The sequence below is a fragment of the Haliotis rubra genome, unplaced genomic scaffold (genome assembly GCF_003918875.1).
Source record: "Haliotis rubra isolate DU_JTF1 unplaced genomic scaffold, ASM391887v1 Scf106, whole genome shotgun sequence".
NCBI lineage: Eukaryota > Metazoa > Mollusca > Gastropoda > Lepetellida > Haliotidae > Haliotis > Haliotis rubra.
This window is the reverse complement of record NW_025764959.1, coordinates 275,361-293,315: the sequence shown is the minus strand read 5'-3', so window position 1 is coordinate 293,315 and position 17,955 is coordinate 275,361. Positions and strand designations below refer to the sequence as shown.

Genomic DNA, 17,955 nt, shown 5'->3' with positions numbered 1-17,955 from the left:
TTATCTCCCTTGTTGAACAACCCCCCCCCTATTGCTGTTTCCACTCCAATGAAGACATCATCTTTTATCAGTAACTAGTTTGTAACTAATAATGAAGAAGTTATTGGTCTAAAGGATCAAAATTATATCTCCCCATCTTAAGAAGCCCATCTTGCGTATCTGACTTAATTCAACATCCAGTGTGAGTTTTATGCCAATCCATGAAAATATGGAAAAATCACTTAATGAGTCATATAGTTCTTTTCCATTTTCGACTGAGTGTTTGACATAACTTTGTAACCTGAGAGACTCATCTTGATAAGCTAAAATATTGTCTCAAATAAATCTTTAGCTCAGACAACTGACATGTCAAATATGGTTGCAGTTCATCTGTGAATGATCGATGAGGTCCTGATTACTGGATTGAGGTTAACAACTTTCCCCAGGTGAGACAGTTACCTTGAGTTTGTTGACACTGTTCATGTCTACAGCCAGGGAGGTGTCACTCTCCATCTTCTGACACTGCTGGAAGAAGTTGTGCAGATGCTGGTCCTGGGGAGGAGAAATGAATAGCAAAAGTTGTAGGGGGGACAACGTAACAGCCATATTTACATGTCAAGATACATAGCATTTTGAAGAGATAGACCTAAAACGTGATCAAAATAGTCAATACTTTTCTTCCTTGATGGGAAAAGTGATTACATTTTGGCATATTTATCTTGATGTTTATTTTGTTTGACATACTTATTGACTAGTGACTGGCATACCTGAGTGTAGATAGTTGACATAAGTCGAATGCCAAGTTTGAAGAGTGGTCTGCCTCCTTCCACCCACTTGATGTCTGGCCCTGAGCTCTGTAACACACATTCCACATCCACATCACCGTCACACGTATACTGCACTGTAAACATCATTGTGCCTCCAACTTCATATCAGGTGAGGTGAGGTCAAATTGGGTTTAACGTCGTGCTTGAGAATATTTCGCTCATATGACGACGTGCATGCGTGTGCATGTGTATGTGCGGCTGCTTGTACTAGCCCAGACTTAAGCTGGTTTTATAGTGCTAGCCGACTGAGATACCATGCCGCAGTGAAGCATACATACCTCACTCAGACACATTATACTGACTCCGAGCCGACCAGTCTTTGTTGTACCCATTAATGCCGAGAGCCAGACAGTGACCAACAAGTACCATATTTTAACGTCTTTTGGAATGACGCGGTCGGGGATCAAACCCGTGACCTTCCGCTCTCCGGGCGGACGCTCTAACCACTACACCACGGAGGCGGTCCGCAACTTCATATAAACAAACATACATTTTGTATTACATCTGCAGAAACATATTTCTGTCAGTAAATAAAGAGAAATGAAATGACATCATTGATCTATCACGACTGATGAACTAAAATGCAGATACACTGAGAATAGTTTCAGAATCTAACTGTTTTCTAGTCTTGTCTTCATGGTCATTCAAATTAAAGTATACATATAACCAGTCATGCAAAATTGTGTACATACATGTATGAGCATACAATCTGAATTATTAGGTTTGAATTAAGATGATCATTTGAGTTTCCCAGGTCCTATACCATACAGGTGGAGGTTTTCTTTAAAAGCAGTTTATAGAAAGAACTAAAAAACTTCATCATTACACCAGTGTTCACTAATGGTGTTTCAAAGTAACAGGACATTGGGTCCTGTAAGTTTCAGATGTCTGTCTGACCCATTGAAAATTACCCATACAATAAAATTAAACACACATTTCAGATTTAACATTTCTTATAATTGGCATTGAAATTAGTAACAAACATAAGATTTAAACAGGAAACAAGTGTTACATGCCACATATAACAACTTCAGTCAAAGTCATTGTGAAACATACAGTCAGATACTGGGGCCGGTGGGTTGTAGACTTCTATCAGACCGTTGGCGAATCTGCCGGATTTGTCAGAGGGTCAGACGCTATTGGTGAACACTGTTACACAGTGCAGTGCTTCATAGCTTAATAATACTTTATAGCAGAAAAAATATTACACAGCGATATGAGGATTTTGCCATTTTGTTTTGCACTATCATTAAAAGAACTAGTGGAAAAGAAAGTTTGTTTCTATAGTTGCTGGATTTGAGATTACGTATATGACCTTCACCAAGTTGGAAGCAATGATCATAATATTCGGTGTTTGCAGTTGAGTTTTTCCAGCGGTAAACGACTAATCTGAACACCTAACTTCGTCCTAGGATCCCTGTGGTTAGTGAAATCACAGGACCTCTGCATTTGTAACCTTTAACCACAGGCAGTGTGAAAAATAGTTTCCAAATTTTAAAAGCCAGTCGGGCTAGCTATGCCCGAGAGAGTTACTTGCCCACATAATAATTCACTAGCCTGAAATTTGAATGTAGACACAGGTTTTATCACTAAACTAATATAAGTGTATTATAACTTAACAAGTCAGAGAGAGTGATATATTTACAATATGACCCCATGAAAATTCACTAGCCAGTCGGGCCAGTGACTGTGGAGATTTACTGGCCTGACTGGATTTTTACTAGCCACGGGCTAGCGGGCCAGTGGCTATTTCCCACACTGATCATAGGTCATCACTTAGTGTTACATTCAGACACTGTATTAGTATGATATAGAAGCAATATTGATACACCTACACCAGCTGAAGCAAGGCTATATACAAGCAAGGATCTAGGCCAACCAACCCACCTCAAAGCTCGGCTTTGAAAGCAGAGGGAACTAGAACTCGACTTTCCTTACTTACCCCTCTGCCCAGCCCCAGAGTCTCACTGTTGAGGTAGCCTGGTGGTAGGTTAACTGCAACCTTGATTGTCCGCTCACCGACCGAGATCCTAAAACACACAAAAAACATATCGGCCAAGTGGATTACTGTCAGGTACTATTAGTGGCTACAATTTTTTGTACTACAGAGTACAGTGCCTTGTGTGCAGTCTTATGTAGAGTGCTAACATTTTGTTCTTGCTTAATGCCACACTCAGCAATATTCCAGCTGTATGGCTGTTTGGTCTGTAAATAATCAAGTCTGGACCAGACAATCCAGTGATCAACAACATGAGCATTGATCTACACAATTAGGATATGATGACATGTGTCAACCAAGTCAGCAAGCCTGACTACCTGAACCCACCTGAACCCACTAGTTGCTAGTTATGATGAGCATGCATGGCTGAAGACCAATTCTAATCCAAACCATGCAAGGATGAAACCAATGAACTTAGTATAGATGAGTGAGTGAATGAGTTGGGTTCTACTCCAATTATAGGCGTAAACATTCCCTCTGGATTATGGTTGCCTTATTCCTGTGGATTCACAGACACATACAGAATGGAAATGTAAATTTTAACTAAGTCATAGCTATCCCTAGTGGCATGCTCAAAAGAGTCATGCAGTTATCTCCCTTAGCCGTGACGTCACAACATAGTTGTTGAAAACCTCTCATAATTTTTCTGTATGGACAACACAGAAGACGTGTTTACAGAGTGGAAGTGTTTTCAAATTTTCTTCAAATTTTTAAGAACTACAAGACTCCTGGTCAGTAATGAAATTAGTATACAGATGAGTGAGTGAGTGAGTTGGGTTCTACTCCACTTTGAACAGTAATCCAGTTACATCACAGCATAGCAGTTTCATGGGGAGTTAAGCTTAAGTGATAATGGTGTCCAACATGTATCCCTTGGTAAATCCTGTAAGACCAATAATGGTGCTGACACCATAATAAGGGTCAACCAGGAAATGAACCTATGATCATAGGTTACAGGCAGACCCAAGGGGCACAGCAACAGCAGAGCCTGAACATCTGGGCATCTGTTGCACTATGCAACATTAGCACAGAGACTATTGTAAGCCTATGCTAGTGAATGTGTATGTAGTGTAGCACTAGATAGCTTTGTGCAACTGACCACCGGAGTGTTGTGGTCTGTCTGCTGTCTGTTAGACCAGTTACTTTGCTGACAAACTGGAATGCATAATCCGACTGACTGACTGACTGAGTTTGGTTTTACGCCGCTTTTAGCAATATTCCAGCAACATCACGGCGGGGGACACCAGAAATGGGCTTCACACATTGTACCCATGTGGGGATTCGAACCCGGGTCTTCGGCGTGACGAGCCAACGCTTTAACCATTAGGCCCCCATAATCCGGCTGAACTGGGATTTGAACACATAACCACAGGGCCCCGTTTCACAAAGCTATTGAAGCACGACAACTGTCGTAAGTCTCTGTTACACTATAGGAGGTGCGACAGTCGTAGCGCTATGATAGCTTTGTGAAATGGGGCCCAGGTTACAGGTACACCTAAGGGACACAACTCAAGGACAACTGGGCCATATGTGTCACCCAAGAGTGTTACGGTTTGTCTACTGTAGGCTTGCTAACCTGCCGTCTCCCAGCAAGGGCATCCAGGCAAAGCCGACGGGGAACTCGATGTTGTTCTTGGACTTGAGGGAGGATGAGGACGTCTTGGGGCCGGTCTTGGAGGCCTCGCAGCTGACGTGGTACAGCTTCAGCAGCAGATGGTGCTTCTCATGGAGCTGTGTGGGCAGAGCTATCTTCACCTGCAACAAGTCAACAATGTCTGCAGTGTTAAGAAAGAATTACATCCTTTCAGGCAGTTTTATTTTTATTCAGAAAGACTGACTGACTGAGTTCGGTTTTACCCCGCTTTTAGCAATATTCCAGCAATATCACGGCATGGGACACCAGAAATGGGCTTCACTCATTGTACCCATGTGGGGATTCGAACCAGCTTTACCCACTAGGCTACCCCACCGCCCCTTATTCAGAAAGAAAAGGACATTATGTTACATGTAGCATGGAATCGAGCAGGTGCTTGTGGTTTAACACTGTACCATATCATTTTATTTATTTGTTTGGTTTTTACAGTCATAATTGTTTCAGAACTTTGTTTAATGCTCACTGACTTGGTTGACACATGTCATCGTATCCAAGTTGATGCTCACACTGTTGATCACTGGATTGTCTGGTCCAGACTTGATTATTTACACACTGCCATCATATAGCTGCAATATTGTTGAGTGCGGTGTTAAATAAGAAACAAACAAAACAAACGTTTAATGTCACACTCTGTCCCACCCTCCAGCTATATGGGGGCAGCATGAAAACAATCCAGTCAGTGGTCTGTGTGTACGTACCTCCTCTGTGAACTCCGGCGTGGTGTTGTGATGTAGGACAGCCGTGGTGGCTTCCGTCGTGAACACCGACGTATGGGGGCGACCGTATATACACTGTTGGACAAACAGAAGCACTTACAACTTGTCTTATCTTGCCTCACACATAAATGTCGTTTTCTGATTGGCTGAGCGCTCTTCTATTATTTTCAATGCACCCCACTTACAAGCGAGTAACATTTTCTATGTACCCTGCTGAAAATGCCAACTCATTTGGTACTGCCTAGTAGTAATTCTTTATCTTGAATAACATTGAATCATGTATGATGTACGGAAATTACCGATGTTTTGCGAATACAAATAGTGCTAGGCCACTGAGATAACTCTAAATTTGTTTTTCTTGTCGTTTGATACTCCATACTATGATCTTATACCCGTGCTTCAAACAGTTCAAAATTACCACTGAGGTGTTCGGTAAGATAAATATGTTGTTCACTGGTCCCTTGGAGCCCATGGGTTGGCGATACCCTCAAGACCAGTGAACAACTTGTCATATACAACTTGCACAATACATCTGCTATAGTGCTAGCCCACTGAGATACCATGCCGCAGTGAAGCATGAATACCCCACTCAGACACATTATACTGACTCCGAGCTGACCAGTCCTTGTTGTACCCATTAATGCCGAGCGCCAGGTAGGGACCAACTAGTACCATATTTTAACGTCTTTTGGTATGACGCGGTCGGGGATCGAACCCGCGACCTTCCGCTCTCCGGGCAGACGCTCTAACCACTACACCACGGAGGCGGTACCCAGACTTTGGAATAGTAGCTAACGTCGTTGACTGAAGTTGAATCTTACTGAAATGGTCGACTAAGCAGAACCGATGCTTACCTTCAGTGGCACAGCTCCTTCGTCATCCGAGTCTCTCATCTCGATACAGCAGGCGATGTTCCTTGCCTGGAACACAGTAATATCTTCCTGTCTGGGATGTCTACTGACTGGTTAACTACGTCTTCATAAAGTGAGTGCATGAATAGGGTTTAATGCTGTATCATGTTTCAGCTGTATCAAGCACAAAGGCAGATGCATGAAAACCGACACTCTGCATCCAAGAGGGAACTAAACCTGGTTCTCTTCTTGGTGCAACATGTAAATACTTTACCCACTTGGATACACTTCATTATTAAACCAATGATATTTTCAAACTCTATTCGCCAATATCAGAGTTTTGACCAAATGACCTGGGCCCCGTTCCTCAAAGCGATCGTAGCGCTACGACAGTCGTAAGTCTATGTTAAAGTATGGGAGTTACGACAGTCGTAGCGCTACGATTGCTTTGAGGAACGGGGCCCTGAATCCCTCAGCTTATCTCAGACAGCATTGGGAGGAATCCATAATGGATATAACAGTTTCACTGGTTCACATAACTATCAAATTACACTGTGATTATCTGATTATAGTGGTGACTCTGTAAATAACTGAATAACTAGTTATCTCATAATGCAGGACAGAGGTAAGGAAGGTCCAAGGTGTGTACCGAGATAAACCAACAATCATGAGTATCAAATCAATCAAATTAGACATTTGTAATGCGCTACATATTCAGCGTCCTGCTCATGTGTTGATATTTTCCGATTTTCTGACATTTTCAGATAATCCATTCCAGAGTACAGCACCTGCTCTGCTAAATGTTCTGTCCCCGTATGTTGTGGTTCGGACAGATGGAACATCTAAGCTTTGCTGACTAACCATTCACCATTCTCAGCTACATCACCGGATCCTGAAACACTAAGGGTAACAACTCTGTACAGAGAATAACTCCATCCCCGCAGCCTGATGTGTTTCCTACCTTTGTGAATGTTTTCTGGCTGTCGTACTTGAGAGCCAGGGGGTAGACGTAGAGGTGGTTCAGGTAGTAGTCATAGGAGGTGTACAGCGGCGCCTTGTCTGGCACAAACTCCTGCACCTCGATGGATGGCGTCTGGGTTGGCGGGCTGGGGAAAGGGCTTACAGGCACAAGAGATGGCGTCAGCACATCTGTGGAAGTCAACAGCGAGTGAGGGAGTTGTGTTCAATGCTGAACTTTATTTCAGTTACACCAATGTTCAATAGAAATTGGCACAAACCTGCTAGCCTATTATTCAGTGATATCAGTGATTTCTTCAGGCTGTTGTGGAACTGGTCCGAACTATGGGCTGCACACTGTACCCAGGTGGGAATCAAACTCAGCCTTCAGTGTGACAAGCAAGTGCTTTTACCACTGGGCTACCAATAAATCTATATCAGACCTGTTGATCGTTGATGTTGAATTGTGTGGCAAGTGAGGGGTTAGGGTTTGGTTCCATTTTGAAAAGCATGTCAGCTTAACGTTGAAGGAAAGTCATTAAAGCCTACACACTTACATCAATGGATATGGTCAGTGTGAAAACAGGTCTTCTGCAACCCATGTTTGTCGCAAGAGGCGACTAACGGGATTGGGTGTTCAGGTTCGCTCACTTGGTTGACACATGTCATCGTATCCCAGTTGGGTAAATTGATGCTCATGCTGTTGATCACTGGATTGTCTGGTCCAGATATGATTATTTACAGACCACCGCCATATAGCTGGAATACTGCTGAGTGCAGAGTAAAACTGAACTCAGTCACTCACTCACTCATTGGACATGGTGCTAACAAACCAAGGATTATCATTAGACAAAATCTGGGACTCAAACCCAGGACTGGATAGCAAGATGTTTTAGGCAATTGTATCCATGTGTAGGACAAAGACTTACGGTTGATGACATGACTGCACTAGGCTACCCCACCACACCAGTGAGCAAGACTGACTGACTGACTGACTGACTGACTGAGTTTGGTTTTACGCCGCTTTTAGCAATATTCCAGCAACATCACGGCTGGGGACACCAGAAATGGGCTTCACACATTGTACCCATGTGGGGATTCGAACCCGGGTCTTCGGGCGTGACAGTGAGCAAGAGAGGGGTTAGGATTTAGTAATATTTTGAACAGCATGTCAGCTTAAAGTCTGAGGGCAGTCATGAAGACACACTTACATCACAGGATATGGTGCAGACATACCAAAGATTATCATTACAGAAAATCTGGGAGTCAAACCCACAATCACAAGATGTTTTAGACAATTGTAGCCATGTGCAGGACGAAGACTTACTGTTGATGACTTGACTGCAGGGCACATGTTCGAACCAGATCTTCAGCACACCGGGGATAGTCTGCAACTTGCTCTGCTTCTCTGGTCTACGAAGACAACATCCGATGAGAAACAACAGGAACCATACAAACAATACTCTTTTTTCTTAATAATTTGGTACAAAATATTTAAGAAATAGATACCTGCGTATAACATTCAATACACCATGTTACTCTAGAGTCTCTCGCGGCTGGCATCTGTCCACTAACCACCTACCTATCCTAGTGTACCGTATTCAGACACTAAATGTGTTCTCACTTTTTAGACCCGTGAAGATCGACAACTCATGCTTGTCGTAATAGGCAATTAACAGGATCGGGTGATCATTCTCACTCTCTTGGCTGACACATGTCATTGTATCCCAATTGATGCTCATGCTGTTGATTACTGAATTGTCTGGCCCAGATATGACTATTCAAAGACCATATAGCTGGGAAAATGCTGTGTGTAGCAATAAACAACAAATGAAAAAGCAAAAAATATGGACATACTTTTTAAAGTCCTGCAGCTGTTTGATAATCTCATCCTCCGACATCTTGGATCCTTCCTGTCTGTAGATGGGCAGGGTCGTATGTCCGTATGCTGTGGTTCCAATGGGTCTGCAAGCACACAATGAACCAAAGTCTCTATAAATAGATCACTGCACTATTTGCTGTAAGATAACCTTAGTCTTATGAGCTGTAAAACAAACGATTTGTGAACTTTTAATGCCAACTACATGTTTGACGCCATCCTTTGGTCTAATCCTGTCTCACTTTGCTGACCATGCAAAGGGCATGCGATAACGTACAACTACATATTCGACATCAACCTTATGACGTCACTACGCCTTGCTCGTCTGCCCCCTTGGTAACCGACGTCACGATGCATGTCAGTTGTCATCGCCTCATACAGCCTCCTACATTAAACTACTCCGTAGCACCCCGTTTCTTGGTTTGCAATTGCTTCGACGGATATGTCTCAGTTCGACTCACAATTAAACAGCGACACGGCAACGTTCGCAATGTTTACATTCCCACAATGCATACAAGTTGTAGAATGAATGAATTCACATGTTTGTAATGAATGAAAAAAGGGTTCTGTCACAACGTGACCTAATTGAGAGGTCATCGGTTATCCAATCAAATCGTAAGAATCTCAGGTCAAGTCGTTACGACACAGGGCAATGCGATACAACACTCGTGTGACGTACGAGATCAGTATGCAACTACCCATACGTTGACCACGTGGGTAATAAAACTACATATTCGACATCAACCTTTGGTCTAATCCTGTCTCACCTTGCTGACCATGCAAAGGGCATGCGATAATGTCCAATGTGATTGCACAGCTGTTTCATCTGCCGATGGACTTTTGTTGCGATCTTCTGGTCGGCTAATTTAATGTAAGGATCCACACACTGCGAGATTCCTCCTTGTAGCACCTTTTCAATCTTGGCCACCAGGTAAATCTCAGAGTGACGGCGGATCACCGTAAAGATACCCTGCAAGGAGACAGACGTACACACGTCCAGAGAGACACATCCCAGAAAAACACTGTGAGTTGAAGGGTTTTTTAACACTATTCCACCTAAGTTCACCCAGGGGCACAGAAGGGGCTCAAAACATCATTGTATCACTTTGAGTGAGTGAGTGAGTGAGTGAATTTAGTTTTACGCTGCTTTTAGCAATATTCCAGCAATATCACGGCGGGGGACACCAGAAATGGTCTTAACACATTGTACCAATGTGGGGAATCGAACCCGGGTCTTCGGCGTGACAAGCGAACGCTTTAACCACTAGGTTACCCCACCGCCCCTCGTATCACTTTGAAATTAAACTTTAAAGCATTCAGCCAATGCATTAACAACTAAATCCTCTTGGAAGTAATATGGCAGTGGTTAATATTGTTCCTTTGAAAAACAAAAATAATCAAGGCATAGTTTGCACAATTTTAGCGATGCTAGCATGACTGTTCTAAAACTGCCTTGTAAAAAGAGGTTCAGGGATCAACTGCACTTTAAGATCTCAGTGGCGAAAATTGTCCAATATTTATCAATTATGTTGCTGATGAAGCTAACTGCAAATATTAACTGCTATCAATTTCTAAAATAATATTGCATTCCTAAAATTACTTTTAACATGAAATGTAATAGATTCAATCCAAAACAAACGATTTGTTATGAAAGAGAACAGAAGTTTCCCCGGTAAAAGAAGGGTACCTGTCGCTTGCGGCGCAACCATTCATCGCTCAGACCATTGAGATCTGGCATTGTTTCCCGCCCCTCCACCGTATGCAGCTTGTCCGAGGCCTGCAGGATGTCGGGGGGGATCATACGGCTGATTTCTGGCTCATTTGGATCGACCACAAAATCTTCGGAAATCTTCTTGCCTTCCTTGGCATCGTACAAGGCAAACGAGATAAAGAAGGGTTCCGGCTGCGGACATAAGAAGTACAATCACTGGCATTGTTAGGTAACCTGTGACAACAATAATCAGTGATTTGTACTGTGTTCTTCTAACTACGAGATTCCATTAGATTTCAAGAAAAGAACTAATAATGAAATCTCTGGATCAAAAGGGGATTATCAAACTTTACCAATGTTTTGCCTTTGGCATGGTGAGTGCTTAAACCAAATTTGTTTGTTTGTTTGTTGTTTAACGTTGCACTTAGTGATATTCCAGCTATATGGCTGCTGTCTGTTCATAATCAAGTCTTGACCAGACACAACAGTGATCAACAGCATGAGCATCGATCTACACATCTGGGATACAATGTGTCAACCAAGTCATTGAGCCTGACCACCCAATCCCGTCGTCTCTTAGGAAAAGCATGGGTTGCTGAAGACCCTTCAATTCTAACCCTCCATGGGTACATTACCAAGCACACACTGCCCAAAATAATACTGAATTAATCAAGTGTAGATCAGAGCCAGGTCTCCATGTACCAACTCACATTGCAGACTTTGTTTCCCTGACCCTCGTCGGCCATGTTGACCTGCAGCTTTAGGGAGAACTCTTCAAGGCGGAGGAGAAATCTTTCTGCATCCTGTTTCGGAAATACGTCAATCTCATCCTCCTCTTCTACCTCCTCCTCCTCTTCAAAGTTTGTCCTCTGCAAGAAATATTCCTGTGAAAACCTGTTTGTTAACACTTAAACAACTAAACCATTCCTCTGTATTTGAGATTACACTTTTTCTGACCACTTTCAAAAAGGAATTGTGTATTCATTAATAATTCTCAGAATAAGATGACTTTCATTTTTTATTTCAGTAAAAATTATGAAAGTTCAATGTCAGTCACAAATACATTTGACACAAAATTTGACACAAACAAATTTCACAGAATGTGGGGCTCCGTAACGTTTGAATTCGTTCCATTAAATCTGCAATGGCTGTACAGAGGATTGTGAAACCTTGACATGAGTACACACCAGTCAAGGTTCAGTCTTGTGTACAAATCCATTAGGGTCTTTCTATATCGTGAGGTGAGGTGAGGTGAAAGTGGATTTAACATCGTGCTTGAGAATATTTCGCTCATATGACGACGTGCATGCGTGTGTGTGTATGTGCGGCTGCTTGTACTAGCCCAGACTTAAGCTGGATTTATAGTGCTAGCCCACTGAGATACCATGCCGCAGTGAAGCATGAATACCCCACTCAGACACATTATACTGACTCCGAGCCGACCAGTCCTTGTTGTACCCATTAATGCCGAACGCCAGGCAGGGACCAAAAAGTACCATATTTTAACGTCTTTTGGTATGACGCGTTCGGGGATCGAACCCGCGACCTTCTGCTCTCAGGGCGAACGCTCTAACCACTACACCACGGAGGCGGTCTTCTATATCCTGAACAGCGAACCAGTGACACAAGGAACTCATCGACTTACCCTCATGTCCGGGTAGACGTGGAACAGGTTCTGTCGACCCTCCTGACGGGCACTTGACAGTGACAGGTCAGATTCTCGTGAGTACTGAAACAGAGTTATCTCCCTTAGAGCACACTGCCATTTGAAATTCAAGAAAACATGTGACAAATAAATCAGAAAATAGTCCCTTCAAGTTCAGCATTTTTTCTTGTAAATTGGTGAACTTGGCATACACATTAATGTTTCAGTAACCTGTAAATCCAAATTGACCTAGTTGAAGAACGTTTACTTCATTGTTGAACACAACAACCCCAGTTCATCAAGGGACAGATCCACAAAGTACTCAAAGCATTACAGCATTTCTAAGCCTAACCATATAGTCAAGCATACAGTATTGCTTCGTATCTGAATATATATCAGTGTTCACGAATGGTGTTTCAAAGTAACAGGACATTGGGTCCTGTAAGTTTTAGATGTCTGTCTGACCCATTGAAAATTCACAGGACCCATAGAATAAAGTCAAACACACATTTCAGATTTAACATTTCTTATAACATTGAAATTATAACAAACATAAGATTTATAAACAGCAAACAAGTGTCACATGTCACATATAACAACTTCAGTCAAAATCATTGTGAAATATACAGTCAGACACTGGGGCTGGTGGGTTGTAACTTCTATCAGACCGTTGGCTTAATCTGCCGGATTTGTCAGAGGGTCAGACGCTATTCGTGAACACTGACATATCATTTTGAGAGAAACATAGTTACTTCAAAATTGAAAAGGAGCCCAATGAGGTGGGAACCTGAGGAAATCAAGACTTGCTTCATTCCGGGCTTTGACAATGCAGGGAGGGTTGGGTGTAAGGGACAATAATGCAGTTCCGGGGATTGTGAGACAGACTAAGTCAAGTTCTGTGTACCTTTACAACTGGATGGTTCATGGAACTCTCCTTGTAGTTCTCAGCACGACCGGGAGCTGGAAGATCCTCTGGAAGGAAAGATATCAACAAGTTTAAAAATGTTCCATCAATTGCAATGTCTGACTGAGATGATGGAGTTGGTTTAATGTTGACTTGACCAATATTTTGGTGTCATGAAAGAGAGAAGCAATACAGATCTCTGACATACACGACTAAAGTAAACTGTGGCGCAGCACACTTAGATTTCAGACTTATATATACATATCAACTTCTGTGAATTATTTACAGACAAAGGGTCTAAATATGCAGATTTGAAATCTGTACAAAAACTGTCAAATAAATATATCACCCTTGTCTGACACACCCATAATGGTAATGTCCTTGTAATATGTGAGAACCTACAGGTTCCGATCCTGAGATGCTCTGATTATGTAAATGGACTGCATGCTACTAGCTGATTATCAACAAGCATTGTCACTGAGGTGACATAATCCCCTGCCATAAATTATAAAATCAAACTTAAAAAGTAATGAAAGTTTAAGATGAAGTTAAATGTCAACAAAAACATGACCGGTAAACCTCTCTTGATATCTTTCTTCTCTTTAGTTGTTCAAAGACACAAATATTTTCGAGACTGACTTTGACCTTGACATGAATGTCATAGTGTATGAAATATGCAAAAATGATACTAAAGAAATTGTTTATTGAAAAACATTCCTTGAAAAGTTTATGAAGGTCACCACAATTGACTGGGCCCTGAGCCTACATTAGATGAAGCTATGTGTCAAATATGAAGAAAATCCAGTGAATGGTTCTTGAGATATGAACGGGTTTTGCGATATCTTGCTATCTTATACTGCAATTTAACATGCTGAAATCTTCAAAGTGTCTTTGTGACCTTGAACATTAAGTGAAGGTCACCAAAATCGACTGGGCCTTGCACTTTCCCTAGAAGAAGCTTGGTGTCAAATATAAAGAAAGTCCAGAGAATGGTTCTTGAGATATGTCGCTGACCATCTTAACATGCAGGTTAACATACTAAATCTTCGAAGGTCACTGTGACCTTGAAAATTAAGTGAAGGTCACCAAAATCGACTGGGCCCTGCTCTTCCCCTAGATAAAGGTTGGTGTTGAATATGAAGAAAATCCAGTGAACGGTTCTTAAGATAGCTTAACATGCAGGTTAACAACTGAACTCTTCAAAGTGTCGCCGTGACCTTGAGAATTATGTGAAGGTCACCAAAATCGACTGGGCCCTGCGCCTTCCCTAGATAAAGCTTCGTTTTGAATATGAAGAAAATCTAGTTAGCGGTTCTTGAGATATCTCGCTGACAAGAGTAAATCGTTAAGTCCCCTTGTGACCTTGAAATGACGGTCAAGGTCACCAAACCTGACTGGGACCTTTCTTATATTGTGATGAACCTAGGTACCAAATATGAAAAGAATCTAGTCAACGGTTCTTAAGATATTCCAATTTGTACGTACGGACGGAAAGCCTAATACTATATCCCCCGCTTCGCGCTAAACGCCCGGCGGGGGATTAATAACAAAGCAGTTACAAGTCCAAAGATTTATATTTTCTGTTTGTAACATTTACACACACTCTGCGCTAGTACTAGCTGTATTCATTTTCTGTGCTTCTCAACAACCAAATCCAGCACTCAAATTCTTAATCTTTAAAATCTATGCTTTAAGTTACTAATGATGCATATGTGGTCTTCAGCTGTCGTAACGTGACTGGCTCCATCCTCACCTTTGATGCTGTCCCTGGACACTTGGGACGCTGTCTCCGCAGCACTGATGACCTTGTTCAAGGTCACAATCCACTCCTCCATGTCGACCTCGCTGTCCGCAGCTAACAGACACGACGAACCTTCACTCATCCTGATCTCAAAGCAGTACTTGCCCTTCTTTGTGTTCTGGAAATGTTAAGTAGATCGGATTCAAACATCATCTCGTGATAAAAAACAACTGATTAGCAGGACATCTTGACAGGAAGTGATTTTGTAACATTTTGTGGGCTTCTCATGACATATTTTCACTCCATTTGGCATCTCCAATGAAAGTTTTATGATATTTTGCAAAGAAAAAGACGAGCAATTTGAAGCAGCAATGTGTTTCTCTCCCCAACAGTAGAGTGGGTGGATTTGTTGTTAATGAACTTAAAAAGTTCAAAAAATTATTTTGGATGATAAATTTCACTCTATTACCAACCATATTTACCAACCATATCAACATTCATAAATAATAGGTGAGAATCGTTTGCAATGTTCAGAGTTTTAAACTTGTATCAACCCATTTTGATATACAGTAAACAAGTTCAAATGAACTCAAAGGGACCAGTTATTAAAGTTAATTATAACCATAGTTCTTTATCAGCATATCGAATAACATTATAAGTTGTTCACTGGTCACGAGGGGGACATGAGCTGATGTACCCTCAATGTTTGCTTATGTTCCCTGAGCCCGAAGGGCCCCCGAGGCGTATTTATCTTACCGAACGTATCTATCTTACTGAACACCTCAATGGTAATTTTGAACTGTTTGAAGCACGGGTATAGTATGGAGTACCAGACCACAAGACGACAAGAAGAACAAATTTAGAGTTATCTCCCTTCCATCGATTTGCATTCGCAAAACATCGGTAATTTCCGTGAGTCAATATGTGAGTCAATGTTATTCGAGATAAAGAATAACTATTACGAAGTACCAAATGAGTTCGGCATTCCCAGCGGGGTACGTAGAAAATGTTACTCGCTTGTAAGTGGGGTACATTGAAATAATAGAAGAGCACTCAGCCAATCAGAAAACGACATTTATGTGTGAGGCAAGATAAGTATAAAATACAGCAAATGGCCAGGGCAAACATAATACCAGTTCAGTATATCCAGTGTGTGAAATAGCCACTGGCCCGCTAGCACGTGGCTAGTAAAAATCCAGTCAGGCCAGTAAATCTCCACAGTCACTGGCCCGACTGGCTAGTAAATTTTCATGGGGTCATATTGTAAATATATAACTCTCTCTGACTTGTTAAGTTATAATACACTTACATTAGCAGTTTAGTGATGAAACCCGTGTCTACATTCAAACTTCGGGTTAGTGAATTATTATGTGGACTACTCTTGGGCATAGCTAGCCCGACTGGCTTGCAAAATTTGGAAACTATTTTGTACACTGACTATATCGGTCAGTTCATTATACGTGTCTTCATATAAACATAGTTTAAACTGCAATTCAAATGACACCAAGGTGGGATTCTCTACTAAACATGGCAAGTTTCCTGGACTATTCTGATAAATGATTTACACTGTTGATGTATGAAATGATTTGCTCGATGATGTGTACCTTGACGACGTCAGTAGCCAGATCCAAATACACGGCACCCTTCACCTCCGCCTTCTTCTCATCCTTGAAGAACTCCAGGATGTATGTGAAGTCTGTCTGTTGCTTCAGTAGAAAGTAGCGACGTTTGAATTGCTGCAATTAAAAATGATTCAATGTGATTATAAAGCATAGTCTTTCAACTCATCTTAAGATATGTTAACTCATGTCAAACGTCACCACCATCATACAGTCATACGTTGCCAGTTCTCAGGGTCCAAGGACGACACTCTGCATTATATTATATATAAGTACATTTAAAAAATGTTAGTGTATTCGTTCATGCTTACAATACTAAAATACAAAAGTGTGTCAATGAGGAAAATACAATTGTACCAAGTATTATGCATCATGTATATTTCAATGGGAACTGTATTGTAGTGAAAATACATTGATGAAACACTCTGACGTGTCATTTCTAGCATAGTTAGTTACAAAAGAATTATTTTAACAGGCACTATCTGGGACCACGTTCAAGAGAGAGTTACCTCCCTTGATCCACTGATCGTCCAGTTTCACCCAGATTATTAACCAATAAACTTGCAAGATTCTTAACAGCTGCAGAACAACAGTATTTGTACGAAATGATATGGACATTATGTAGTGAGGTGTATCATGGTTCAAATATAGTAGTTAGGTGTATTGTGGTAGTGTCATGAGGTGTATTGTGGTAGTGACATCGTGAGGTGTATTGTGGTAGTGACATCGTGATGTGTATTGTGGTAGTGACATTGTGAGGTGTATTGTGGTAGTGACATTGTGAGGTGTATTGTGGTAGTGACTCATGAGGTGGTACATTGTGTGTATTGTGGTAGTGACATCGTGAGGTGTATTGTGGTAGTGACATTGTGAGGTGTATTGTGGTAGTGACATCGTGAGGTGTATTGTGGTAGTGACATCGTGAGGTGTATTGTGGTAGTGACATCGTGAGGTGTATTGTGGTAGTGACATCGTGAGGTGTATTGTGGTAGTGACATCGTGAGGTGTATTGTGGTAGTGACATTGTGAGGTGTATTGTGGTAGTGACATCATGAGGTGTATTGTGGTAGTGACATCATGAGGTGTATTGTGGTAGTGACATTGTGAGGTGTATTGTGGTAGTGACATTGTGAGGTGTATTGTGGTAGTGACATCATGAGGTGTATTGTGGTAGTGACATCATGAGGTGTATTGTGGTAGTGACATCGTGAGGTGTATTGTGGTAGTGACATCGTGAGGTGTATTGTGGTAGTGACATCATGAGGGTGTATTGTGGTAGTGACATCATGAGGTGTATTGTGGTGTAGTGACATCATGAGGTGTATTGTGGTAGTGACATCATGAGGTGTATTGTGGTAGTGACATCATGAGGTGTATTGTGGTAGTGACATCATGAGGTGTATTGTGGTAGTGACATCATGAGGTGTATTGTGGTAGTGACATCGTGAGGTGTATTGTGGTAGTGACATCATG

General features: G+C 41.7%; 1 protein-coding gene across 16 annotated transcripts in view; it reads right to left on the bottom strand.

Annotated features, from left to right (window-relative positions):
- The window catches only part of LOC124277341 (dedicator of cytokinesis protein 9-like), a 186,773-nt gene that overhangs the window by 81,977 nt on the left and 86,841 nt on the right, over positions 1 to 17,955 (bottom strand). For 13 of the 16 annotated variants that reach the window (XM_046713045.1, XM_046713053.1, XM_046712995.1 and 10 more), the window contains exons 6-21: positions 16,468 to 16,599; positions 14,876 to 15,041; positions 13,123 to 13,190; positions 12,219 to 12,302; positions 11,284 to 11,442; positions 10,550 to 10,765; positions 9,630 to 9,832; positions 8,841 to 8,948; positions 8,311 to 8,396; positions 6,988 to 7,175; positions 6,030 to 6,095; positions 5,158 to 5,250; positions 4,382 to 4,560; positions 2,740 to 2,836; positions 747 to 833; positions 439 to 531 (exon numbers count right to left, since the gene is read on the bottom strand). In XM_046713045.1, coding sequence (XP_046569001.1) covers positions 439 to 531; positions 747 to 833; positions 2,740 to 2,836; positions 4,382 to 4,560; positions 5,158 to 5,250; positions 6,030 to 6,095; positions 6,988 to 7,175; positions 8,311 to 8,396; positions 8,841 to 8,948; positions 9,630 to 9,832; positions 10,550 to 10,765; positions 11,284 to 11,442; positions 12,219 to 12,302; positions 13,123 to 13,190; positions 14,876 to 15,041; positions 16,468 to 16,599 — 2,025 coding nt within the window. The remainder of the gene's footprint in view (positions 1 to 438; positions 532 to 746; positions 834 to 2,739; positions 2,837 to 4,381; positions 4,561 to 5,157; positions 5,251 to 6,029; positions 6,096 to 6,987; positions 7,176 to 8,310; positions 8,397 to 8,840; positions 8,949 to 9,629; positions 9,833 to 10,549; positions 10,766 to 11,283; positions 11,443 to 12,218; positions 12,303 to 13,122; positions 13,191 to 14,875; positions 15,042 to 16,467; positions 16,600 to 17,955) is intronic. The other 3 variants (XM_046713003.1, XM_046713091.1, XM_046713100.1) reach the window with 1 other exon arrangement.